Raw genomic sequence first — 27,749 nt, forward strand, 5'->3', positions numbered from 1 at the left:
CCACGGCTCAGTAACATTTAATAAGTGATATGGGGACGCTCATTTTTTTAAAGTAACAGAGTCCCCCTACTTTAATTTTGCCAAGTCGAGCACTGGTTATAACCAATATTATTATATCTATTTAATATTATATCTATTCATAACTTTATATTGTTTATTGTTTTCTTTTCGTATATTATGCATATTGTATTATTGTATATAACTTATTAATATCAATTTAAAGTTGAACTCCCATTTCCGCACAGCCAACAGCTTGGAAGTGGCCAACTATTGTAAATGTATCTTTATATTTTAAATTTAGGGGCCGGAGTGGCGCAGTGGTCACACAGTTGACTTACGACTCACACAGTCATCGGTTCGATTCATAGCAAAGTGCAAAAAATGTGTGTGATTCTACGCAGTCACCATTTTCCCGTGCTGTCGTCCGATTGCGTCATCCGGTTTCCAACTAGGTCCCACTCCACTGGGAGTGAAGACCGCACATGTCTCCTCTTGGAGAAGGGGGGTAGTATCATGCATATAGTGATATATACATAGATAAATAGATCACATGATCTCCCTACTACCCACTTGTGATAAGCATTGTCAAAGACCTTGAGGTCGTTACAATGAACAAATTTAGAAAAAAAAAAAAAAAAAAAATATTTTAAATGTTAAACCATAGTTGGAAAATAAATATATTATAAATACTTATAAAAAAAAACTGTGACTGGATTTTTAATATTTTCAAACGTCATTGTAACAATATATCAAGAGCCTTGTATTAAATTGTCAATTTTTTTTGCCCAACCGATAAAATTTTATTGACATTCATAGAAAAAAAAACTAAAAAAAAGGTGGGTAAGTGGATGTCGCTCTGTTGTACAGTAGGTAACCAGTGGGTCACTGTATAATGGATAGTATTAAATTTGAATTCGATGATATAATATCACTGTATAAGAAAAACGATTCTGAGTGGAAACGGTATATTAGTCTAGGAATTAGACATATGTATACTTATCTATGGTATTAAAAAAAAGGTATTTTGTTACTTTACCGGACACCCTTTTTTTTGCAATTTTTTTTTTTTAGACTTATGTAGTTAACTATACTGAGAACGATGGTGAAGTCAGAATTTGGCGGTCGGACTTAGTTTCGAAGTTATAGCTTAATGAAGTTCGCTATTTTACGATTTTTGCACGTTCGCGCGTCACTAGTTTACTGCACCTATTAGGTACGAATATTAATTTTTTTTATTACTGGTCATCGAGTATAGCGACCGGAGCCGGCAGGCGACGGGAGCCACTAGAAATGTGTTACTTTAATTAACAAGTATAAAATTACTTGTTAGGTCATCCGTCTGCCCGCAGGGCAGGTATGCTCTCCCCCCCCAGGTTTGCTATTTAAGCCCCGGGGGGTTTAAGGGCTGAGCCCCCCCATCCAGCGAGAGGTCCGCAGGACCTCGAGTTTGGCGACTGGAGCCGGTAGGCGTAGGGAGCTTCTGTAGAGCGTTGAGCGTATGCGTAAAAACTTAGAATTTGAAACTGCCTGAGTATATACTATATTTTTTTTTTTTTCTTTATTTGAGATCTATACCTTAGGGGCACAATAAGTTTATATGGTTAGAGTAATTTACAACATGATACACTCTAGTGAGAAGTCATCCACTAATATACTATGTAGCTTCAAAACGAAGTCTGATATCTAATTTTGATTGCACAGTCATTCTTAACTCGTTGAAGGTTGAAGTACAAAGGTTTCGAAAAAAAAAATTAATATTCGTAATAGGTGCAGTTAACTAGTGACGCTCAAAAGCGCAAAAATCGTAAAATAGCGAACTTCATAAAGCTATAACTTCGAAACTAAGTCCGACCGCCAAATTCTGACTTCACCATCGTTCTCAGTATAGTTAACTACATAAGTCTATTAAAAAAATTGCAAAAAAAAGGGTGTCCGGTAAAGTAACATAGTTCCGGTGCTTATAACGCATTATACATCAACAACAAACCGTTATCCTATCATAAATATATAATAGTATACTTTAGAAGTTTCAAGTACCCACGAATAATATTATACAATCACAATAAAATAACTAAAATAGTTATTCTAGGTTTTTTGTGATTTCGTCCAAATTTGAACTTAAAATGACTATAAAAATAAACTGTGCTTATGTATTTTTAGATTTTTTGGTAACAGAATTAACTACTTACGTGGAATCTTGCTTTAAATTTTCAATCCTTTAATATATAAGTTGAACATTTTATAGATTTTTAACTACGAAATAATTATTCAATTTTAAATTTGATAAATTTTGTCAAAATTCGATCTTTAAACGCTTATAAAAAAAAATTGTGCCTATGTTTTTTTAATATTTTTCAACTGCTATTGTAACAATATATCAGGAGCATTGTATTACATTTTTACACTTTTTGGCCCAACAGATAAAACTTTATTGATATTTATAGAAAAAAAAACTAAAAAAATTGTTAACTGAAAATGTCCGTAAACAGTGCAATAAAAGTCAAATTATTTTCAAAATTTATCGTATATAGAAAATGCTAATATAAACATTCAGTGAAATTTTCAAGTCATTCATTTTTTAATTACAACAAAATAAGAAAATCGTTACGTGAGAAATCAAGTGAATATCAAATGTTGTAAAAATATGAATTTGAAATGCTCATAAAAATGTTATTTGACTTGCTTGTAGACATTAATTTTTTTTAAAGGTAGGCAAACTTATGAGGAATCTTTTATTACATTTTCAAATCTTTGATTTAAAAAGAAAAATTTTTACGAATTCTTAACTCAAAATAATTTACTAATTTTCGTGATTTTTACATATTTTGTAAATTTTTGAACTTTAAATACTAGTAAAAAAAAACTGTGACTATGGATTTTTAATTTTTTTCATCTGCCTTTGAACCAATATAATAAGAGCCTTATATTAAATTTTCACGCGTTTTTACCCAACAAATGCAATTTTATTGATATTTATAGAAAAAAAAACAAAAAAAAAATGGAAACTGAAAATGTCCGTAAATGCTTAAAATAAGTCAAAACATTTGGAAAATGTTATGGTGTATAGAAAATGCTAATATAAACATTCAGTCAATATTTCATGTACCTGCGGTTATTTGTTTAGCAGTTGCACCAAAAACCAAATTCGATTTTCTCGAAAACAGATTTTGTGTAAAAATTCCCGTTTTTCCTTAATTTTACTTTTGTTTTTTACGTCGCTTTTGAAAACTACCGGGAAATTTTTACTTTTGTCCCCCCCCAAAGTACCAACTAGATTCACTTTCCTATCAGAAAATATACTGTTGAAGAAAATCCAAGCATTTTTACTGTCCTAAAAGGTGATGACAGACACAAAAAAAAAATAAAATTTAAAAAAAAACCCACTTCATTGTAAAATCAATACACTTATCGCTCCGCTCAGAATCTAAAACCAAAAGACTTCAAACGCGTATTTTGTCGTATAACATTTATTAATAACCATATACTTGTACGCTACGACGGATAGTTTTAGATTCAAATAAACAATTAAATAACAGAAAAAGTTACGAAATTTCTAAAATGGAACTTGTGTAAAATTAATATGACTACTGCTCTGTAGCGCGCTCTAGTGAAAGCTACATGGGTATTCGGGACCAAATTTTTTCGGCACGGTCGGCTATGATCGGTGTCCTATAAATGTTCACAGTCGCGTTCAAGCGTTGAACAGCTGGTGTAACGATTCTGGATGGCTTTCGCTATTGTTCCATGCTTTCGCGCCTCCATCGGGTATTGCCGCCAACCGTCAACATACAAAATAAAAAACAAACATTGCCAAAATTAACGAAACATGGAGATCTCGGACTCGCTAGTCAGCAGCAACCGTTCGCCCGACTCTGTCCTCTTGGCGTTGGGTATAACTCTGGAAACCGTAAACTCCATTTGCTCCCGCCGTATGCGTCTTCCCGGCGTGTCTGGGAACACTACCGAAACACGTAACAATCACCGGTCATGACGAGTATTTTACATTAACCGTTCGACGACCTGTCGGGGTACACGGAGGCGAGTTGAGAGTTCGTACTTCTTAGTTCGTGGTTCACGGGAGTGACGCCGTGACAGCGCCGAGAATACGTCCGAGTTTGCCGCGTTGGACTTTTGAAGCCTCGCTGACTGTCGGTCCATAAATATCAGCTAACGCCAGGCGATAAATCGGATTAGTTTCTATTTCGGTACGTAATTGTTGTACGGCTGCGATGCGGATTTCCGTGAGTCGGTTCGACTTCCGCCGTTTTTTACTATTCTTGTCCATGATCGTACCCTCGCATCGCACATTATACTAATGCGCGAGGTACATCGATATGATATAAATAGACTTATTTTTTTTTATCAAAATACCAATTAGGTACATCGTGATATCTAGGATTTCTACAACTTTCGCCATTGCAAGAGTTCTGATTATCCTATTGCTTTAAAACGATTACCATACGAGGAACAGCATTAACTCATGAGCTTTGCTTTATCATAGAATTGTATGTGGTGACCGCAGAAGATAGCACTTGTAGGTATTCTGAAGCTGTGTCATTCTACTCTGATGACTGGAAGTGTGGTGCAGTAGATTTAATTTTATTTGTCCCTTCAGATGAATGTTTAACAATTTTTCCTCACCGTAGATTTGTATTGCAAATGATGAAGATCTGTTGTACTGAGTCAGCACTGAGCTAATTGAGCCACGAGACACTGATAGTATAGCCTGTGACTTACAAACTCCACTTGTGACTGGTGAGTATTAATATCATACTTGACAACAGAGTGTATTAATAAGAGAAGTCGATCTCAACAGTTAGTCTAAGTGCCAATTTTATTAGTTAAGAGGATGTGACACCCGCGTGTTGTCTCCGTCTTACAAGTGCGTAACATAGCTAAATGTATGCTCAGCAGAACTCGTGTAGCTCCGTTAATTTAAAAATTAGAGTGAATTGACCTTTTATAAAATCTAAATATAGGGTACAAACAGATTTACAATTTCCAATACTCATAACTCGCTATAAAATTAAAATATATTAAAGAGCCCATGTGAATTCACTTTAATTTTTAAACTAACAGAGCAGCATGTGTTCTGCTACGTCTTGTAAGACGGAGACATCACATGCAGGTATCACATTCTCTTAATGTGTCAAATATAAGTAGTAGATATAATAATTTATTTAAATCTTTTATAATATATGTCTATATATTTAAATTGTGCAGCTAGGTAATTATACCATAATTAATTAGAGCATAGTTGTAACTGACTAATAAATGGTATTAAGTAAATTCAATACAAATTGTGTGAAAGAATTTCTTGTTTATCAGGCTTCAAATAGTTATAAGCTTATCAATGTTAACTCATGCCGATAATTGATATAGGTTTAATTATATACTTATAATATGATGACCTCTGAATAGTGATAAATTCAAAAATTGCTATACATTGTTAACTGGCATTAAAGAAAAACCATTTAATTAAATAATTAATACATTTATCTTATGATTTTAAATAAAATAATAAGTTAGATATTTAATTAATTGATCTAGTAGTTGTTTTGTTTTATATTACTTATTTTGTATTAAAATACAGTTAAAAGTTGTTTTCAAGAATATTCAATCTTATATGATTTAAAGTAATACGGATAATCTTGAACTAGTACAATTGTATTCCATAAAATACGGTAATGCATAATTTTATTCTCGAATTATTTTTGTACCTTGCCACGAGGCACAAACATAAAAGTTTTTTAAATATTTTATTATAGATTTAATTTGGTATATATCTTGTATTAATTAATAATTATACAGTTTAGTATTTGACAATATTGTACAGTTAATATTTAAATATAATATATTAGTATTATACATTTGTCACAATATTATTTAATAAATGCTTGGAATTAAAATATATAAGAATACCTAACTTCTTATTTAAATAGTTTTTCATCATAATAATTTTATCAATATTATTATATTCAACTTTTAAATTCAATAGCTTATCCATGTTAAAATTAAAAAAATAAATAAAATGATATGCAGTCATATTAATAAATATCAATACTATGCCTATGCTTAGATCATAATTTTTTTCTCCTTAATGTTATTGATATATATTTTTACAAGGTAAATCATACTTTTTATTTTTTAATAGATCTATCAAATTCAAAACATTTTTAAAATGTATTTATAATAACAAAACATCTCAACAATTTAATCTGCGTTTGAACATTTAGTTATGGGATTTAATTTCTATATCAATTTATTTCATTACCTATTATATTAAATGCATGTAGGTTAAATATTGTATTTCAGTCAATTATCTCATTCCTTGAGGACAAACTTTCCGCAATTTTATAAATTAAATTTTATATTTTAGTTTCCACCTTAATTATAATACTTTTCCACTAATCTCCTGCCCGATACTTATTTAAGCGGTTGATACTTTATAGGGTATATTATATCGAAAAAATTACTCCACGTTAATAATTCTCAGACCTTGTAGAATTGTCAGATTTCGATTGCTATTTATTATCTGAAAGAAGAATACTTACAGTCCACATCAAACCTTATTTTAATTTTATTTCAAATAATGGTATGATATAATTTATAAAAAAAAACACTTAAAATTGTATTATTTTTGAAGACATATTATAAAGTTTGAGTTTGGAATATTGAAAAACAGGGTTTGATGCAGCTTATAGAATATATTACCATCTATAAGTTAAAAATAAACTATCACATTTCTCAGATCTAATGATATTATTGATATTATTCTCATAGAGCTTAGTTTTGTGTACAATATTACGTTGGCACCTGGTGCCTTATATGATAATTCAATTAAATTGAAATTCAGCTATCGGTTCATTTGTCAAACATATTGTTAATTTATGGATTTCTTTATTTCAGATAATATTATAATAATTTACAATGGCTGAGATTATGAATATTGATGTATCGATTAAGTTGCCTCCACTATTGCTGCAATCATTTTCTATCAATAATTACGAAGCCAAATGTATGAAATGTAATATTTCATGTGCACCTGAAGAGGAAGATATTCTTTTTCATCTTTCTGTATGTAATGGGACCCTTATTGAAGAAAATATTCAAACACTATTTAAATTCAATTGCTTGGAGTGTAATTATTTAACTCATAGTATTGATCAATGGAAGTGTCATTTATTCAAACTTGATCATATTTCCAAAAGTTTTGATTTTGATATATTAAGATTATCGTACGATTGCAAATCGTGTAATACTCATTTTTTTGGCTTTAGAGATAGTATACTTAAACATCATTGCAAACCTCAATTTATTCCATCAATATCATATTTAATGTCTTCTGTTTATAAGAATTACAATGTTCAGGATGAACAGACCATGTTTCATTATTGTACGGATTGCTCATTTTTCACTGATAACTTAACAGAATTACACAAGAAGGAACATAGTGAAGTTGCTGACCCTTCTGTATGCCATTCATGTCTAATAACATTTTATGGTTCTAGTAATGAAGAATTTTTAAATCACAAAGTTTCATTTGAACATATACTTCTGTGGTGTTTAAACGGTGCTCGGAGTGTACCAAAAATGTCAACTACAGCGTTTCAAAACTTGCCATACTACATTACAAAATATTTTGTTATTAGTCCATTGTTGAAAAAGTTTTGTTGTATTGTCTGTAATACAAAAAACATACTAACATATGAATGTATTTATGATCATTTTTACAATTGTATTTCTTCCAAAGAAATTTCCGATGTCAAAGGCTGCAATCCGTTGCTAAGCATAAATTGTAATTTGTGCGATTATTCATGTTTTTCAGTAGATGACATGTACAAATGTTGGGTGGACCATGTAATAAGTTTTGATCATTTGAGTAAAACTGTGGTTAAAAAAAAAAACAAACAGAAATTGTTTTCATATTACTGCTATGTAAGTGAAACTGTATTTTTTGGTTCAGATTCTTTCATTAAAAATTTAATAATGAAAACGAATAATGATATCGGACGTCTGTTGTTTGTACCAGATTTAATGGCTACAGTGTATAAAAATGTCACAAATGCACATTTCAGCTGTAATATTTTATTTTGTTGTGGAATTTGTCAAAATCATACAGTCAACCAGTTTAATTGTGTACATAAAAATAATGATTCAAATCTATCACTTTATTGTTTCACTTGTTTAGTAGTATTCAATGTCAGATCTGACTACTATGAACATCTTGTTAGTAGTGAACATATTATTTTGAAATATTTTAAATCTAATCAATTAGCCGAACTTAAGATTCTTGATCATACCATGGAAACAATGAAAATATATTTAACTAATTTAAATAAAAGTGATGATGATGATGACGATGATGATGATGATGATGATGATGATGACAACCCTCAAGAGACCATATGTCAGAACAATAATGAAATGATTATTTCCACACAAAACCTAACATCCTGTGATCCAAAAGAAATCATTATTACAAAATTAATAGAAAAACTATCTGCACAGCCAATAAAGTCTGCATTTAACAATTATATTAGAGAGAAATTTGGTTTATTTATCCGAGAGCTGCAAACAAGTAATAATATTGAATTATCAATGGGGTTTTACTGTGAAATCTGTGATATAATTCTTTGTAATCGTGATGTTTGGATTGAACATGACAAAGAGTTTCATATCAAAGGTATGGACCTTAAGGTTTTATTCTGTGATGTTTGTTGCATTTACCACGTGAGTGCTCAGATTGATAATATCGAACGGCATTTAATGACTGTGGAACATATTACAATGGAAGTGTTTCAAAATCAAATCCAAACCTCAATAAATAACATCAATAGTCTTCATAAAAATTCTAATCCCACCAATGATGACAAGGATTCTGATTTCAATGTTGAAATTAAAAAAATTCAAAATTCAAATGAATATAATATAAAGAACAAAACTATTTATATAGAAATTAAAAGTGAATATTATTTTATACTCTACACTAATTTTATTAAACTTAAAACATTTAGATTAAATAAACTTTTATTTTTTATTTATAGACGTGGATAGCAATTTAAAAAAAAATAACTATATTGTATTAAACAAAATAATTCTAGAACGATATGGTAAATTCAAACTGGTTGAAAATGTAAACAATTCATTTGTGATTCTTTTCGAAAATAGGTAGGTTCACTATTTCATTTTTCTGTTAAAATAACAATTGTTGTTTATTTTTGTTATTTAATAACCTTTTAGATCCCAAGTTAAACGTTTACGTGAGGATACAAAAGAATTGGAAAACCAGTATGGCTTTACAATACATATTATAGAAAATCATTCAGGTTATATAAATTTAAAACAGTCTAATAATAGAATATTAATATTTTATTTTTATCTTTCTAGAAAAAGTATTATCGTTGGAAACAATGGATTTATTTAAAGATTGGGGCTTGTTGTGTGCCAGAATTCTCAGTGATTTAGAATTGATGAATTTGTCATTAACTAGTACAGAAATACAATCCCGTGTTCAACAACTATGTGACTCAATATCTAGCTTTCAAATTAATACAGATTCAAAAAAGATTCACATTTTTGGTTCTCGAATTTATGGACTTGCAACAAATACAACTGATATAGATATATATTTGGAAATCGGTAAAATAAAACAACTTATAATTATTATTGTCAGACTTAAAAGTATATTTTCAATTTTTTATTTTTTTTGTATTTATATAATACAAGCATAAAGGTAAAATTAATGTTAATATAGGAGAATCGTTCTACTAAATAGAAATATAATATGTTTTAGTCGTTGGTGACCTTGATAATAAGGGGCCTATGTCCTAATTTCCAAACTGGGGCGGCCCTTAACATCAAAGAAAAAATAACATTAATCATACTTCATTATAACTATAAAATAAATTGTTCTCATAAGTCATTTTTAATAATTATTAATTATGTATATTTTTAAAATTAAATATAAAAATTAACTTTTTAAATTAGATAGACTGATTAGCAGGGCTTGTAAGTTAATTTTTTTTGCTACACAGGAAAACATGCAAATTAAGATACAAATCTGTTTCATAACAATAGTAATAATAATATGAAGTTTGATACTGCATGTTTTTGCATGTTTTTGATGTAAAGGCATATTTGGCTTATAGGTTAGTCAATTTTTTACAGTCGTTAGTTCATATTATATCGTAAAAATATTTTTTAGGCAAATATTTGAAAGGTTTCTTGTTTCTTATCTACTTTCCCGTTTATAAAATGATAGTGTTTTGATTTATTTTTATTCTCATGTGAATGTGTGACTACTTAATGTCCTAGTATACCTAATATTTCATTCCAAATGTTTTAATTGTAAGTGCTGGATCAGGGTGTACACAAATTAGACAAAAATTGACTACTCAATTAAGATTTATAATGATAACAAAACTATCTGAACTTCACAAATAAAAATTTTATTTTAATTTTATTAATTTTGACTGTTAGATATATTATAAAAATTAAAAGGAATAAAAAACTTTTAAAATTTGCTCATGATTTTTTTACAAAATGCATATTTTGAGTGCATAACTTAAAAACGTTAGGGCATTAAATGCATATTTTCGAACTTTTAAGCTTATTTATGAATTTTTAGTGTATGAGGCCCTATGAGCCCTGCAGATTAATGTTTATGTTGGATAGGTGCATCTTAATCAACTTTAATGCTGAGAAAGATCTCTCTACTAAAACAACTGTTGAGATTAAGGTTAAATAAAAAAGACATCCACTTTATTCATCACTGAATGTAGTGCTATGATCGTTTTCTAAAATATATATGACAACATCTTATACTCTTTATTTTTAAAATGTTTGAAAACAATTTTTTAATGAATAGTAATTGACTATGTATACTGTATAGTCTAGAACGTATGTCATCATCATACAACTGCATACATAATCATAAGAAACTTTGCCTTGACCTGAAACTAATACTAATCGATCTAAAAAAAATGAAAATTATCATGAGCTTTTTTTTAAGTTGAAATACTACTGTATCTATAATTGGTAAAACAAACTTTAATTTCTAAGTATTCTTCTGTAATATTCAGTCAGTGAACACAACAATTGTCCAGTCAATAACTGAATAATATTTATATACAATTTTTGCTGTATTTTATTTGAAAATAATAAAAGTACCTATATTATGAAAGCAAAATGTTTTCCTTTGAAATTCAAATGTATCATCTAATTTTAAACATTTTTGTTTAAATCTCTGGAACACATTATAATATAAGTAAACTTATACATCACAATTGAAAGTGCTGCCTTATGAGTTTGTGATTCATTACAAAGTACACTGTGTACTTATTAAAATAATAACCCACCTTTTATAAATTGCACAGACATTATTTATATTATTATTATTATTATTATTATTATATTGAATACCTATTATAACTGTTGATATTTGGATGATAGTTCTTTAAAATCTTTGATGGTCTGAAAATTGCATAGCGAGTGCTGTTGAGTAATACTGATAACCACAGTGATTTTAATTTACAGATGACACGTTTGACGGAATAATAGCAAATAATGAAGAAATTCAAGTGGAATATGTACAACAATTTACGAAATATTGTTTACTGAAGCCCGAAGTCTTTCAAAATGTTAAATCAATCTGTAATTGCCGGGTCCCTATTGTTACATTTTATCACGTACCATCTAAGTTCATCTGCGATGTGTCCTTTAAAAGTGGTCTTGGCACGTATAACACTAAGCTAATCAAGTATGTGACATCGTTAAATATTTGGCCAGTATTGTGGTTATAAATTGTTTTATTCAACTTTGTTGCAGATTTTATTTGTCGATGGACACTACTGTGAAGTGGCTGGTTTGTGTTATTGTAAAGAATTGGGCTCTCCAAAATGGTTTAAAAGACAGAAACTTGTTCACCAGCTATGCCTTGATTTGGCTGGTACTGTTTTATTTGATGACGGAAAAAGTGGTTCCATCGTTGATCAAACTCAGGCAAAATGCTACTAAAGCTGATCATAAAGTCATTGAAGGTACATAATTTTTTTATTTATTTATTTATTTATTTATAATGATTAACGCCAATCGTCTTTTATACAAAGTACTTACATACAAACATAATAACAAATTTAAATAACAATATTAAAATAGTAAGACATAATAACAGTATTAAAAATAGTAAGACAACAAAAACAAATAATATGGTGAAACAAAAATAAAGCGCCCAGCCTTCGTCACAAATTGTCACAAATTATATAAATTGTATACACGCATCAGTCTAGGGAGAGGTGCATTGGCAGCATAGTTGGACCGACCTGTTTGTAGGTAGAACGTGCCCTGGTATCGAGTGTTGCTAGGAACATGGATATTAAGTTTCTCTAACAATCGAAGTGCATCAATTTTCCCATTTAATAGCCCAGACATAAATTGGTAACTATGTGTCTGACGCCTAACTGATAGTGACTCGAGACATAAAATATCATTTATTGGTTGATAGTCATGGGGTGGATGTGAAATGTTTAGGCAGTACCCAGCATTATTCAAAAACCTGTTCTGCACTCTATCAACTCTTAAGTATATCACCAACGGTATACGGAGACCAGACTATAGAACCATACTCTAGTACCGAGCGTACTAGCGCACAATAGAGCACTGAGAGACATTTAGGAGTATTGAAACTCGCAGAATGTCGTCTAATAAAACCAAGTATGCGCACAGCTTTGCCTACTATGTGATCAATGTGAGGACGAAAATCTAAATATGGGACAAAAAGGTAACCTAGGTCAATAATTTTGTCAACACGATCCAGGTGTAGACCATTGAGAGAATAGTCAAACATTATAATATTTCTAGTACAATAGAATGACATAACTTTGCATTTGGTAATATTTAGAGAGAACCCAACAATGTCGCACCAGATTGTTAATTTTACCAGAATTCTTTGAAGTATTTGACAGTCTTCTGTGGACGACACTGTGTGGAATATATTAATAATATCTTATAAATATATTATAATATATTTCTTTTTCTATTGAAATTATACCTAAATATATATATATTTTTACTAGGATGGGACTGTACGTTCGGAAAATGTTCGGTCTATATCAGTGAAGATAAACGCCCAAAACTGTTAATGGGTTTTTTTCAATACTATGCCAATAAGAGAGCATTAAAGGACAATGTACTGTCTACTTGCACCGGTCAGTTAATAAAAAAGCATGCATTTTATGAAAAGTTCAGCCAGTTGCCTGGACTAAGTAAAATACAGAGAACAAAGTTTAAAAACTTTAAAGCCAAAGTTGATTCAAGTTTTGAAAAAAATTACGGACTGGTTTTGCAAGATCCATTTGAACTGTCATTCAACCTAACCAGAAATTTACATAATCAAGCTTTGACAGACTTTTGTGATCTGTGTCATCAAAGTTCAACCCTTTTGATTAATATGAAGGGTTATAGTATGTTTTCTAATACCTAATATTTTTTTATAATTCTACTTTTTTTATGTTTAACAAATGTTCTGGACTTAAGTTAATAATCCTTGTATTATATAATAGTAAATTTAAACAAAATGTCTAAAAAACACAATTTTTATAAATCATTTGAAATTGCATTAATAAATAAATAGATATAATAATATATAATATGAGTTTTTCAATATTGAATTTTAAAAACAGTTATGTTAATAGATAATTTACTATATTATGCAAGTCAGTTTAAACTTGCTGTGTACGTACATTAAAAATTAAAAATGTATTAAGTATCCAGTTTTTGAAGACAAATAATAGTATTGGAGACAACCAATGCAATTTTGACCACGAGGCCGGCTTTAGATACTTTTACATGACATGTCTATTTTTATTTTTATTTTTCACATTCAAAGTCAAAAGGTTGGCAAGTGGGTGTTGCTCTGCTGTACAGTAGGTTACAAGTCGGTCACTGTAATGGATGTTGTTAAATTTGAATTTGACGATATTATTATGAATAAAGTACTTTATATATATATTATGTAACCTATTTAGTGAAACCTTGTTTTAAATGTTCAATCCGTAGCTATAAAAATTGAACAGTTGTCAAAAATTGTGCGTAAGTATTTTTAATATTTTTAAACTGGTATTGTAATATTATATCAGGATCCTTGTATTACATTTTCACGGTTTTTGGTCAAACTAATAAAATTTTATTGATATTTGTAGAAAAAACTAAAAAAAAATTATTTCAAATTGTCCATAAACAGCTCAAAACAGGTTATTTGTTTTTGCATTACAACAAAATAAGAAAATCACTACATGAAAAATCGAATGAACATGTAATGTTGTAAAAATATGAACTTCAAATGCTCATAAATATTTAATTTAACTTTCTTATAGACTTTTTTTTTCGATAAAGGTAGATAACCTTTTAAGGAATTTTAGATTTAAAAAGCAAAATTTAGGAATGTCTGACACATTTTCGTGATTTTTACGTCTTTTGTCAAAATTCGAACTTTAAATGCTTATAAAAAAAATTGTGACTGGATTTTTAATATTTTTCAAATGTCATTGTAACAATATATTAAGAGATTTGTATTACATTTTCAAGCTTTTTTATCCAACAAATAACATTTTATTGATATTCATAAAAAAAAAAAAAAACTTAATAAATTTGAAACTGTTAATGTCCGTAAACAGCTCAAAACAAATAAAAAAATAAATAAATATGTATAATAAATTTGTATTCCGTATAGAAAATGCTAATATAAACAACCAGTGGAAATGTCATGTATCTACGGTAATTTGTTTTAGAGTTATGCCAAATACCGATTTTTCGTATAAATTCACGTTTTTGCTTAATTTTCTACCTCCCCATTGCACCAACAATATTCATTTTCCCATCGAACCAGATACTGAAATTTTAAAACCGAATCATTCTTTCGACCACTTATCGTGTACGTGCGCGCACAAAAAAAATAAAAATCACACGTAATTGTTAAATCAATTCGCTCACTTCGCTCCGCACAGAATCTAAAACCTTAATCGGCTTTTTATTGAAGAATATTTCATCATCTGAATATTAGTTAAACAAAAATGTAGCCAGTTTATAATGGGGGAAATAATTTGTATTTCTGCTTACCTTTAATTTGAAAATCTTTTACTGTTTCAGAATAAAAATATCATACCGGTACATAATGACACAAACTGATTCAAATAAATAAATTTAAATATATTAGTTATTAAAAATAACCATTGTAAGAAAAAATTGCAAATAATGTATAAAATAATAATAAAAGAAGTAGTTGAAGGTCATAATACCAAAATAAATATTAGTATTAACCCTTTCACAGCAACCTCTATAATATGCTATGTATGCCACGTAAAATAATACATTTTTTTTTTAAGATTTTAATTTTGAGATCTTTTTTTTATTTAAAAATTTACAATCTATAGATACAGGTATAATGAGTAAGTGTGGTGACATAAAATAAAATTTGACATAAGAACATTGTAAAGTAGGAAGTCTCCCAGCAGTGCCACCTGACGAAAAACTAAGATTTTTTTTTTTCTGTATTAAACAATTTTTTTTAAACATTGAGCAGGTCTCTTGGCTATTGCCCATTTAATCTTCTAGAGATGATTGAGGTGGAGGATAGACTTTTAATTAGTGGATTTGAATGCGCTTTGAGTGGAATTTTATGTTATTTAATTTGGCTTGGCCGTTGAGGGATGGTATATTCAGGTTTTTGTGGAGGTTTTTGTTTGTTACATACCAAGGTTGCGGAGGTTATTAAGCGTAATCATATAGATTGGAATGCTTGCAAGGTTCTAGAGTTTGAATCAAACTAGGCGTGCGCACGGAGGCAGCAGGGTGTGCTCTTGCTGCCCCTGACAATGGTCTATTATCTAGACCCCTGGTTTAGATAATATTGCTGGTCAATTTGAACCAGGGCCAGTCAAGGCAGGCTGAATAGTGTAGGTTGTATAATAAACGTCTTTACCTACTCTGATAATCGAGAGTAAAAAACCGGGAAAGACGCTCTAGCTGTTCAGTAAATAAAATCTAAAAATAGAGTTTCTTTAGATTATTCAGTATCATAATTCGTAGTACTCAGTTTACTTATCTATATTTCACATACCTACACGCTTCACGTTTATTGGCTCTATATTTTGTACAAGCTATACGTTGTGAACGTGTGTCATATTAGTTAGGTATTTTAGTTATAAGTAAGTGTATATTATTATCAGTTATGAACAAAAAAAAAAAAATAAATACCTAATAATATCATAATCAATATTAATCCATACAATTTTCTTTATTAATCTAAAACATTCTTAAAAAACATAATATAATAACTATAATCTAAGACATTTTTTTGTTCAACCGGACGATTCGGGCAAACCGTGGAGTAGAAACGCTGGCTGTAAATCAGGGAATGTCCGGCTCATGGACATACTGCACGAAGGACGACGAGAGGACATATTCTTGTGGCGGACTGTCGAACCAGGACACCTGGCGGCCACCAAGCCACCCCCGCGGGGGTTCTCGTCGGGCCTTGACGACGGTGTGAGGTGTACTACAACAAGCGGCCGACCCGAGCCGGCAGTACTCTTGGCAGAGCGAGAGGAGGAGGATGCTCTGGTGCTCGACGGCGGTTACTGTGGCGTACAGCGGCGACAGCAGCCTGCACGGGATCGGCATCCGTCAAGTAGAGGACGAGTCTAGAAATCCGCCTTTGCCGGAGGACCACCGCCACCATGGAAATGCTGCCCGCGTCCGTGAAACCGACCCGCCAGTGTTCGTTCTGGGGGCAGGCAGGCTGTCGGCCGGGCGGTTCGGACTAGAAAGCTTCTGGCTGCAGATCGAGGTGTGCGGGTCATGCGTGCCGGACCCGCGGAGATGTTGACATGAGGAAGAGGAGGAAGAACTTTTGGAGGTGACAATGAAACTGATCGAATGGGGTAAGAAGTTTGACGGTGACGGCAGTTCCGAGAAGTGCGATAAGGGTTGAAAAATTCCGGCGAGCATATATCAATAATTGGATGCTCGCCGGTCAATCGTAGGTATGCTGAAATTGTAATTTTACGAAAAATTATTAACAATTTTTATTTTTTTTACGACATATTATTTTTATATGGCATAATATAATATAAAATTCGTAACACTCTTAGTTCATAAATACTGTAATAATATGCTTGTAACTTACGTACCTAATAATTACGTTTGTTTTCGCGCTTCTCGTGGAACTGCCACGTCTCTTCTCACCCCGTCCAGTTTCACCGTCACTCCGTTTGTTCTTCCTCGACTTCGACTCTGTTGTCACCATCTCCTGCAGGTCCCGACACCTGCAACTTCTGGCACGCTCACCTCGACACCTTCAGCACGCTTTCTAGTCCTGTTCGCCCGCCCCGACCCCGGCAGAACGAACACCTTCATCGCTCACGGGCGGGCTGGTTTCCCGGACGCGGGCAGCATTTCCATGGCATTATGATTTCGGCGGTCCTCCGGCCGTGACTGATCTCCAAACTCGTCCTCGCCGATCCCTGTTCTCTTCTGCGGCTGCTCCAAGTGCCACCGCTGCACGCCATATTTTTTTGTATCCATCTCCGCCGTCGAGCTCAAATCCTCCTCCTCCTCCGCCACCGCCGGCTGGTCGGCCGCATAATATTACGTTGTAGTACACCAACCCTTTAGCCGTCGTTGCGGCCCAACGAGAACGTGGCCGGGTCACCGCAAGGGGGCCGACCGCGTCCACTCGGGATCGGCCCCGTGGCGTCCAGGTCCGACAGCCCGCCGGTAGTCCTCTCTTTGTCCTCGGTGCAGTATGTCTCGTAATTGTATTATAGGCGCCACTCCAGTTCCTGGACATTCCCCGATGATATTCTTTTAACCAGCGTTTCTCTCCAACCTCGTCCGGTATATTGCTTTGTGAATAATTAATTTTAAAAACTTAAAGATAAATAAACAAATCTTGTTACTATGGTCCAAGATATTATTATTTATAACAATATATGGCATCGCTTAATATTATATTATTTCGTTTTTAGAGTTTAAAACGGAAGTTGTTTATTATTATTATATCCAGATGACTATATTATACTATACTAACCTACAGTGGTGTATGTATATACGATATTAATGTTATACCTACCCATAGGCGTGCACACGGGTGCAGCGAATGCTGCTTTCGCTGCACCTGACAATTAATTTTGGATTTAGTGGGCTGGTAGATATTTATTTGAAAGGTATATACATAGAATGAATAATTTTAAACATATTGAGTTAATTATTAAATTAAAATATAAATGTTCAATGTTATTCAAATGAAAAATGATAATACTATTTTATCAATACACCAAGAAGATACACCAAAAGGTACAAACTCAGGTTCTATACATAAATGGCTCGATTGGTTAAAACAGTGCTAAGCATTTTTTTCATTGTCTTAAAATTTTTGTGATAATTCCAGTGACTATAGTTGTAGCTGTGAACGTAGTTTTTTAAAACTCAGCATTATAAAAAACAAATTAAGAAATCTATGTCACAAAAAAGATTGGATGCGCTTCTTTTTTTGTTTGTCGAACAAGAACTTTTAATTGATGAGTTTAAACATTTGCTATCTAGTAATCGCAGACTTATATTGTAAGTCTATTTATTTATTTATTTATATTTTACGTCCCTAATTTTTATTCATAATATTGGAACTCTTATACAAGAGTTCCAATATTATGACTAATGTATAAATACGTATTATTAATTAGGTACTATATGCTTATATAAGTGTTATATTATTACCTATGTGATGTTTAATATAATTATAAAAGTATAGAGTAATATATTATAATACATACAAATATTATAATACATCCCAAGAATCCTAATTGCGGCACTGGTAGTGATTGAAGTCAGAGGTAGTATTTCTTGAAAAAAAATGTTTGTCATTTTATAGAGCAATATATGGTGACATGTGCATGCGCGTAGGTAAAATTACAGACGTACATCCCGGTCACAACTGTGATGCCCCTATAAAACGTGATCAGTACTACGAATTACGCAACTAATGTGCATTTACTTTCAACACAAACACAAGACCCAGATAAACAGAAATATAAAATGCCTAGTTTTTACTCCTTAGAATTGATTACGCTCCAGCCCCCTTAAAAAAATTTCCATAAATAAAGAACTACAACTAAACAATTAAAAAAACGGATTAATTTTTTTTTTCGGTGGGGGCGGGCGTACAAATATTGTTTACCCAGGGCGCGAAAAATGTAAATACCGCCCTGCACACCCACATGTGTTGTCTCCGACTTACAAAATATGTACAACATAGCAAAAACTGTTTTGCGCGGGACAACTATTCTCGCACCATATATTTTGCTGTAGAACTACCAAATTTTCGCAACAGGTAAAGAAAAACTTTATCTGTGCAACAGGCGTGCTCTTTTTTTCAATAGCACTATCCAATCATTTTTTATGAGCAAATGAAATAACCAAATGTTTAGAAGCAAATAGCTTTTATTGTATTTATGTTATCTAAAATATTGGCACGCTGTTGCATAGATAATTTTCCACCCTATATGTTCTGAAATTTTGGAGCCACTACTACAAATACAGAAAGATAAAAGTTGTCCCGCGCAAAACGGTTTTTGCTGTGTTGTACATTTGAAAGACGGAGACAACACATACGGGTGTGAAATATAACTATTGATATTATCACAGATCATAACATGATAATCTGTGATATTATAATAATGATTGTTGTTTAATTAAAAACAGTCTGTTGTTGACACTTGACAATAATTATAAATAATTTGAGGTTATCTGGTTATTGTTCACCGCCTCATGAATCATGATTGTTTGTTTGTGAATGACTCTTTGACTCCACTTACTTAACTTTACTCTCACGTGCATTTGAAGCCACCAGAAGTCACCTGCTGTACTCTCAGTTATTAAAGTTGTCAAGAAGGGATAGGAAGAAGGAAGATGGCTCGTCCACCACCCATTCATGCGCATCAATACAGGTTGATATCAGGGTATAGAGTATGCATCATATGTGCTCTTCATGAGATCATTTACGTGTTTATACGAAATCAACCTAGATCACCTCGTGTTCCGCGAAGATACTGAGTTGCCACATCACACCGTTTGCCTCATTTAATTTGTTATCCTCATTCTGTTTGTAATGCTCCTTAATAAAAAAGTTCAACAATAAAATCGCCTAATTTCATTAAAAAGCGCTTTTGGAATTTTTTTACCTCCCCAATGCACCAACAATATTCACTTTTCCATCGGACAAGATACTGAAGTTGAAAACCGAAGCATTATTTCTACTGCTTATCGTGTGCACACACACAAAAAACATTAGTTTTTTTTTTGTTTTTTTTCGTTTGACTATTAAAAGCTTTTGGTAAGTGCTATAAAAAAAAACAAAAACCCTAGATCAAGTTCTTCCGTATGTGTCGTGGAATATTGGTAATTTATTCTACTATAAACGAAGACTGAAGCACGACAAAGTAGATCTACTTTGTCATGGACTGAAGAGGAAGCGTAGTTGTCCCGCGCAAAACGGTTTTTGCTATGTCGTACATTCGTAGGACGGAGACAACACGTCATAAGTGTGTGACATCCTCTTAAGAAATATTATAATTATTTATATTATCACAGATTATTATATATTATGATAATATTATGTGATATTATAAATATGATTGTTGTTCAATCAAACGGTTGACAGTAATAATTGTAAATAATTTGAGGTTGTCTTATTGTTCGCCGCCCCATAATTGTTTGTTTGCGAATGACTCTTTAACTCCACTGACTCAACTTACTCAACTTTACTCTCACGAGCATTTGAAGCCACCAGAAGTCACCTGCTGGACTCTCGGTTATTTAAGTCGTCAAGAAAGGATAACAAGAAGGAAGACATGGTTCGTCCACTCATTCATATGCATCAATACAGGATTATTGAAGGGAGAAGAATATGCGTCTTATGTACTCTTCATGAGATCCTTAAAATATTGGTACGAGCATCACCGGCGTCACCTTCTCCTCCGCGAAGACACTGAGTTGCCTCATTTGATTTGTTACCCTCATTCTGTTTGTAATGCTCCTTAATAAAAAAAGTTCAATAATCAAATCGCCTAATTTCTTTAAAAAGCGCTTTTGGAATTATTTATTATTTTACCTCCCCAATGGACCAACAATATTCACTTTTCCATCGGATAAGATACTGATGTTGAAAATCGAATCATTATTTCGACTACTTATCGTGTAGGTATACAAACAAATAAATAAGAAAACAAACATAATTGTAAAATCAATACATTCATCGCTACGCTCAGATCTAAAACCTTATTCGGCTTTTTATTGAACGATATTTCATCATCTTGATATTAGTTATAATTATGTTTTAATATTTAAATTTCTATATTAAGAACTCATCACCTTCAATACAAGCACAGCTTATAGAATGTGATCAGACGATTATCTATTATTATTATTATATATACAAGTGTATTAATTGTTTGTTTGCAAAATAAATCAAATCAAATCAAAGTTAAGTAAGCAAAAATGTAGCCAGGTTATAATGGGGGAAATAATTTGTATTTCTGCTTACCTTTAATTTGAAAATCGTTTACTGTTTCAGAATAAAAATATTATACGGTACATAATGTTTAAACTTAAGTCAAACTGATTCAAATAAATTAATTTAATTATATTAGTTATTAAAAATAACATTAAAAAAATTCAAAATAATGTACAAAATAATAATAATATAAGTAGTTAAAGGTTATAATACCAAAATAAATATTAGTATTAAGGGGACGTTACAGTGACATTTGTTTGTCTCTGTCTTACAAGTGCGTAACATAGCAAATTTTACGCTCAGCAGAACACGTTTATCTACCGTTAGTTTAAAAATTAGAGCGAATTTGAAGGTAAGATTATTATTGAGGCAATGACATAGATTTTAAAATTAAAATAAAAATCCTATGTCATTGTCTATATAATAATCTTACCTTTAAATTTTATAAGAGGTCAATTCGCACTAATTTGCAAACCAACGGAAATAAATGTGTTCTGCTGAGCGTGAAATTTGATGTTACGGCGTTACGCACTTGTAAGATGGAGACAACAAATGTCACTGTAATGGCCCCTTAACCCCTTTACTTCTACACTATTTATCCACAGCAACCTGTGTATGGTACATGAAATAAAACATTTGGTTTTTTTTTTGAAAATTTTTTTAAGATTTTGATTTTGAGCTCTTTTTTATTTAAAAATATATTTACAATCTATAATACAAGTATAATGAGTAAGTGTTGTGGCATAAAATAACATTTGACATAGGAACATTGTAAAGTAAGAAGGCTCCCAGCAGTGCCACCTGACAAGAAACTAATATTTATTTTTTTCTTAACAATTTTTTTTTAAGCATTGAGCTGGTCTCTTAACCACTGCCTTTTAAACCTTCTAGGGATGATTGAGATAGAGGATAGACTTTTAATTTGTGGATTTGAATAAGCGCGAAGCTTTGAGTGGAATTCAATGTGATGGGATTTGGCTAGGTCGTTGTGGGTTAGTATATTCAGGTCTTCTGAGATGATGTTAACACAGCATAACATTTTTATGCACAACTATACATAACTCAATAGACTGCCCTTATTTACTTGAACGATTACATTTTCGAAATAATACCAAATCCATCAGAAATCAAGAAAGTTTTTTAAACAATGTTTCTAAAACGAACTTAAAATCATCACCTACAAATGATGTCTATAGGAAACACCTTGGATTATTATCCCCCCCCCTGCCAAGAGGGTCTAGTACCGCCTATGACCTCATAATATGTTCTTTGTTATATAATTGCATGTGAATTTTATAATATTCGTACCTAATTCTACTGTATCTGTATCTCTACACAATTTTATATATATACTGTTTTGTAAATAAAATTTTTTCCATCAATAAAGATAATAATAATAACGATCTAAAATACTTGACAATGATGATCATCAGCAATACATTAAATACATTTTAGTTAAATAAATTCTTATTAATCATTATGTAAAAATTATAAGGACCCATAAACTTTTTGGTAGGCAAGTAGCATTTTACAGTAGGTATCATACTACACCAATGAAGTAAAGGTAGGTAGCATACTACACGAGTACCAATGATTCTATATAATAATAAATCATTTGCGGTACTGACACATGAGTACACAATTTGGAGTACAATAATCAAACACACACAATCACACAGATCATGTCAATTGAATTAAAAACAAAATAAATTACCAAAAATAAAAATAATATAATTATTAGAATACTGTTTGAAGCTATTGTCTATAGACGTAAACAAAAGCCCAATACAAAAAAAGTAAAATTAAACAAAATTATCAGCCTTGTTAAAATGTAGAACTCAATATACAGTTAGCAGCATTGTTGTTAACAATAAATAGACTATTACATTAAAAAAAAAAAAAAAATAATTACTCACAAAGAAAATTGATGATTATTATTGAAGTGCAGTAGGTATATAATATTAGAGAATATTTAAAAGTTGCATTTGGGTTAAGCTGTTAAATTATTAGCTGTTACACATTGAACAAAACAAAAACATCTACACAATTGAACTAGGGGATGAACCCAGCACAATTGTTTAGATACACTGTTACTATTGGTTACCACAAAGAGTTGTGATGAAATTTAAGATCTCGTTTCACGGAGTTTCCATCTTTGTCAGTTTTGAATGCATTACTATTCTCAGGATGTGGATTTGTTTCTTTGAACTGGTGATCCACACTAAATTATTTAAAAACATTTAAAAATAAAATTAATGAAATCTAGATTATTATAAATTTGAATACTAACAAATCAGTGTCCTGGTTGTATTTGAACTTCACAAATGCAGCATCGCCTTCACCTTGAACTATCTATAAATAATAACAATGACATAATACTTATTACTCTCATAAATAATATATATAAGTTGTTGAATTAACACTTACCTCGCCCATCGTATCATGATGTTTATGAGCCCCATGCCGTCCAAACATTGGCTGTCGCATATATGATACAGCTCTAACATAGTAAAATATTAATGTAAAATAATATATTTTTTTTTTAAATTCAATGTCTTTATAGAATAAATATTTACCTATGCCCACTATTGTCATGATTCTTTTCATCAACTATAAATTATTAACGCAATTTATTAATAAATGCATTCAGTAAAGTAAAAGTATATTCTGGATTTTAATGTTTATACATATATTTTTGTCAAGCTCGGCAGGTTAGTAATTTTTTTCAACTAGTTAAAGTTAACTTAGGTACTTTAAAACAAACTAACAAAGTTAGAATATAAATTAGTTTCAGAAATTTTCTAAATTTAAAACTCTAAAAGTTAATTTGGTGAAAATACTAAATTATGATAGAGTAGGAGCTTGTTTTTTTTATAGATTAAAATATAAATTTAAAAACACGTTTATTAAAAATATGTCATATATTCATAAATTAATTACTTGGTATCTAAAATAAATTATTGGTGACGATTATATTGGACAACTGATAATTTTAAGAAATGTTACAAGTAGGTAGGGTAATAACTTACTAATAACCTTAATTTCTTGGAAACAACTTAGAATATCAGTCATAAGAATGTTTTACAAAATAAGAAATATACAGATAGTTTGATACTTTATTAGTGTGTGTATATCTATAGGCTATAGGCGTCATGGTCAAGAAATATAACTAACATAAAGAAATGATAAGAAATAATATGACAAAACATGTTATTATTATGACGGCTATGAATACTAATCAACACTCGGCAGTTATACAGAATATTTGGATTTTTGGAATGAAAAAAAACTATTATTTATTGTTTTATAAGTTATATTAGATTATTTTACACATTCATTTCAACTTGTTAAGTTACAAAGTGAATTAAAAAAGTAATTATCAAATTTAACTTTAACTTTCTAACTATACTCTGTTCCATCTAAGAGTGAACCGCTTACGCGCACGCAGACTGAGACACCAAACAGTGCTTAGCCCCCCATGCGATGGCTATGCGTTCTGTGTCGTCGAGCACCCGTGTTAAAACTCACCGATGTCTGGATTATGGCGGGGATGAGCAGAAAAACATGTTTTGGTCAGCCGATTGGTTCACTCTTAGGTGGAACAGAGTATAGAAAATACAATTCAAATCAAAAGGTTTATTTTACATAAAAAGGCAAGGCTGGGTAAGTTAATGATTTTTTTTAACTCAGTTAAGTTAAGTTAATATGCACCAATAACAAAAAGTTAAAAGTTAATTTAACAATAGGTTAACTCAGTTAAGTTAAAAGTTAATACACACTTTTTGTTAACTTTTTATTAAGTTAAAAAAAAGTTAATTTGTTTATACAACGCTAACGTACTTAATTTTTTTCCAACCCAAAACTAAATTATAGATTATAGTGTTTATATTTTATACAGTGTTTCCATATTAGTTAAATTTGAATTATATACTTTTTTTATTTTAAACAATTCACGGTTAATATTTTTTGACATGAAAACGAAATATACTGAAGTAGTGAAATATGATAAAATTAAAAACAAAATAAATTAACTTAACTTACTTCTTGAAATGAAAAATTAACTCGTTAATTTCACGTTAATTAAAAAAGAAATTTAGTAAGTTAACAGTTAAGTTAATGAAAAGCCAAAATTAACTAGTTAAGTTAAGAAGTTAATATAAAATTAACTTATTAACTTAACTTTAACTTTTTAACTCATTAATGCCCAGCCTTGTAAAAAGGTATATTTGTGGTTGAGAGAATATTTTGATTTAAGTAATTGTATCACATAAAACCCTTTTAAAAATCTAAAAGTATACGGACTATGTAGTATGTATATAAGTATTATAGAACTCTTACGTGCGTCATCAAAAAATTCTTCAAATATCACAAAATTGTTTCCTTGGTTAACTAATTTGGATAGTTGATAATGCTTCCACATAAACTGCAATAATTTTTTAGTTGGCTTGTCAATAGCCAAATGTTTGGCTTCTAAATTTATATCCTGAAAATGTAACATAAATTTTAAGTCAAGGAGAGCTATTTGACTTTGACAAATATTATATTCTTTGAAGTTAAAAATATTCATAAATTAGTTACCTGTAACATGCATTCGATCAAACGTTTTCCATAACCTTTACGCTGTTTGGACTCATGTATGTAGAAATCTAACAAACAGTAGACCATTGCTTCTGACCGCAAGCCTTCTTTGTTATAGAGGTATAATTTTTTCCATCCCATCTTCAAAATTCCAACAACACTGAAATGTCTATACAACAAATACAAACAATGAACAAACCTTACTGATATTAAATGTTAATATTTTAATGGTCATAATTTTTTTAAGACAGATTAATACATTGAAATTATAGAATAAACTGAGCACAGTTAAAAACAAACAAAATATATCATGTGTTCACTCAGTAATCAAATCAAAGTGTCACTAATGAGTGACTTCTTCTTTCGATATTTCTTATATTATTTTTTTTCCACGTAAAGTATAGCATTTATCAAATATTCTTATTATGCATTTTCTGTATGGATGGCTTATCTCAATATATAAGTTAAAGAAAAGTGTTTACTCAGGTTTATCGTGTTCCGTCATCATGTAGAGAATGTGATCGGAATTGGCTAGCTTGTCACCGCTGGTTATGGGCATCTTCAATTCTTGAGCAATGGCCGAAGCTTTACCCATCTCGTCAATGATCAATTTCATTATGCTTTTCAAGCTATACACAAAGATAAATATAAGTAAAAACACAGCAATACCAATATTAGCAACTAAACCATAGACGTATAATATAATATCGTTATATTATACGTCTATGAACTAAACCCCCTTGGATACAAACTCTCCAAATTTACCCGTAACCAATTCTTATTCGATACACACCTATCCACAAACAAAATTAACTTGGACACACGTCGTACAGTAACCTCAGTTACCCCAAGCCAGCATAAAATTCGAATACACTGTCATCGCCCTCGCCCCTGGTTAGGTTAAGTTACCTACCCTTCATAGTGGGCATAGGCGCAAATACGGGGGGGGGCTTTAGGGGCTAAGGTCTCCCAAAAATGTACATAGCCCCCCAAATCCCAAACGCTATTTGCGCCTATGATAGTGGGTAACTTAGGGACCTAATAATAATAATAATAATAATAATATGTAGGCACTCACTCTTCATTTTGCTCGTGTCCCAAGGCCGTTAGCGTGTTGTCAATCTTCATCACCTCTTCGGTAGCCACGTTCTTAATGTCAAACTTGAACTCCATGACGCAAAACTAAGAATATTTTAGTACTCAGCGAAGATACGACGATTATTGTCGATCGTACACTAGTAGCGCGAAAACCAAGAATACCTAATAGGTACGTCCTATTTAATTTGTTTCGTATTCGCGTACAGCGAGTAGTGCGTAATGCGCATAGACCATAGATAAGTATAACGCATAGACGATTATGTTCGCGGAGGCGTGAATCCGGAATCGTATCGACCAAGGAGGACGCCCATCAACGGTCAACCTTGGAAATAAAGTGTCGCACTGCCGCAGTAGGCGGTCGGGCAGGCTGTCTAGCTGGCTGGTAATAAATACAATAATTCCAGGTTCCAGTTCCAGGTTTAGGTAGGTACCAGTGTCTGTATACCTATCTACAACCGTGGTCAAAGCTGACTGGCTGGGGTAGGAAAAGGATGTAAAAAATATT

At 31.3% G+C, this 27,749-nt stretch overlaps 2 protein-coding genes across 5 annotated transcripts; one reads left to right on the top strand and one right to left on the bottom strand.

The window, feature by feature from the left end:
- The first annotated feature begins 3,670 nt into the window (after window positions 1-3,670).
- On the top strand, window positions 3,671-13,621 carry LOC100571110. 3 transcript variants are annotated; one of them, XM_008188793.3, is made up of 10 exons: window positions 3,671-4,205; window positions 4,379-4,582; window positions 4,647-4,755; window positions 6,910-8,965; window positions 9,048-9,171; window positions 9,244-9,329; window positions 9,391-9,642; window positions 11,539-11,761; window positions 11,830-12,041; window positions 13,077-13,621. In XM_008188793.3, the coding sequence occupies exons 4-10, from the start codon at window positions 6,931-6,933 to the stop codon at window positions 13,481-13,483; spliced, it is 3,339 nt and encodes a 1,112-aa protein (XP_008187015.2). In that variant the 5' UTR covers window positions 3,671-4,205; window positions 4,379-4,582; window positions 4,647-4,755; window positions 6,910-6,930; the 3' UTR covers window positions 13,484-13,621. The 3 variants fall into 3 exon arrangements, with proteins under 3 accessions (XP_008187015.2, XP_016663136.1, XP_016663135.1); XM_016807647.2 differs by having other exon boundaries at window positions 4,379-4,534; window positions 4,616-4,755; XM_016807646.2 differs by having other exon boundaries at window positions 4,379-4,534.
- Window positions 13,622-23,278: 9,657 nt separating this feature from the next.
- LOC100168047 (alpha-tubulin N-acetyltransferase 1-like) lies at window positions 23,279-27,732 on the bottom strand. Of its 2 annotated transcripts, none has more exons than XM_001946497.3 (8): window positions 27,225-27,732; window positions 26,629-26,775; window positions 26,147-26,315; window positions 25,907-26,051; window positions 24,145-24,178; window positions 23,996-24,068; window positions 23,859-23,920; window positions 23,279-23,789 (listed from the first exon to the last, which is right to left on the bottom strand). In XM_001946497.3, exons 1-8 carry the CDS (start codon window positions 27,317-27,319, stop codon window positions 23,669-23,671), a joined length of 846 nt encoding a protein of 281 aa, XP_001946532.1. In that variant the 5' UTR covers window positions 27,320-27,732; the 3' UTR covers window positions 23,279-23,668.
- Between the last annotated feature and the right edge of the window lie 17 nt (window positions 27,733-27,749).

The sequence above is a fragment of the Acyrthosiphon pisum genome, chromosome A3 (genome assembly GCF_005508785.2).
Source record: "Acyrthosiphon pisum isolate AL4f chromosome A3, pea_aphid_22Mar2018_4r6ur, whole genome shotgun sequence".
NCBI lineage: Eukaryota > Metazoa > Arthropoda > Insecta > Hemiptera > Aphididae > Acyrthosiphon > Acyrthosiphon pisum.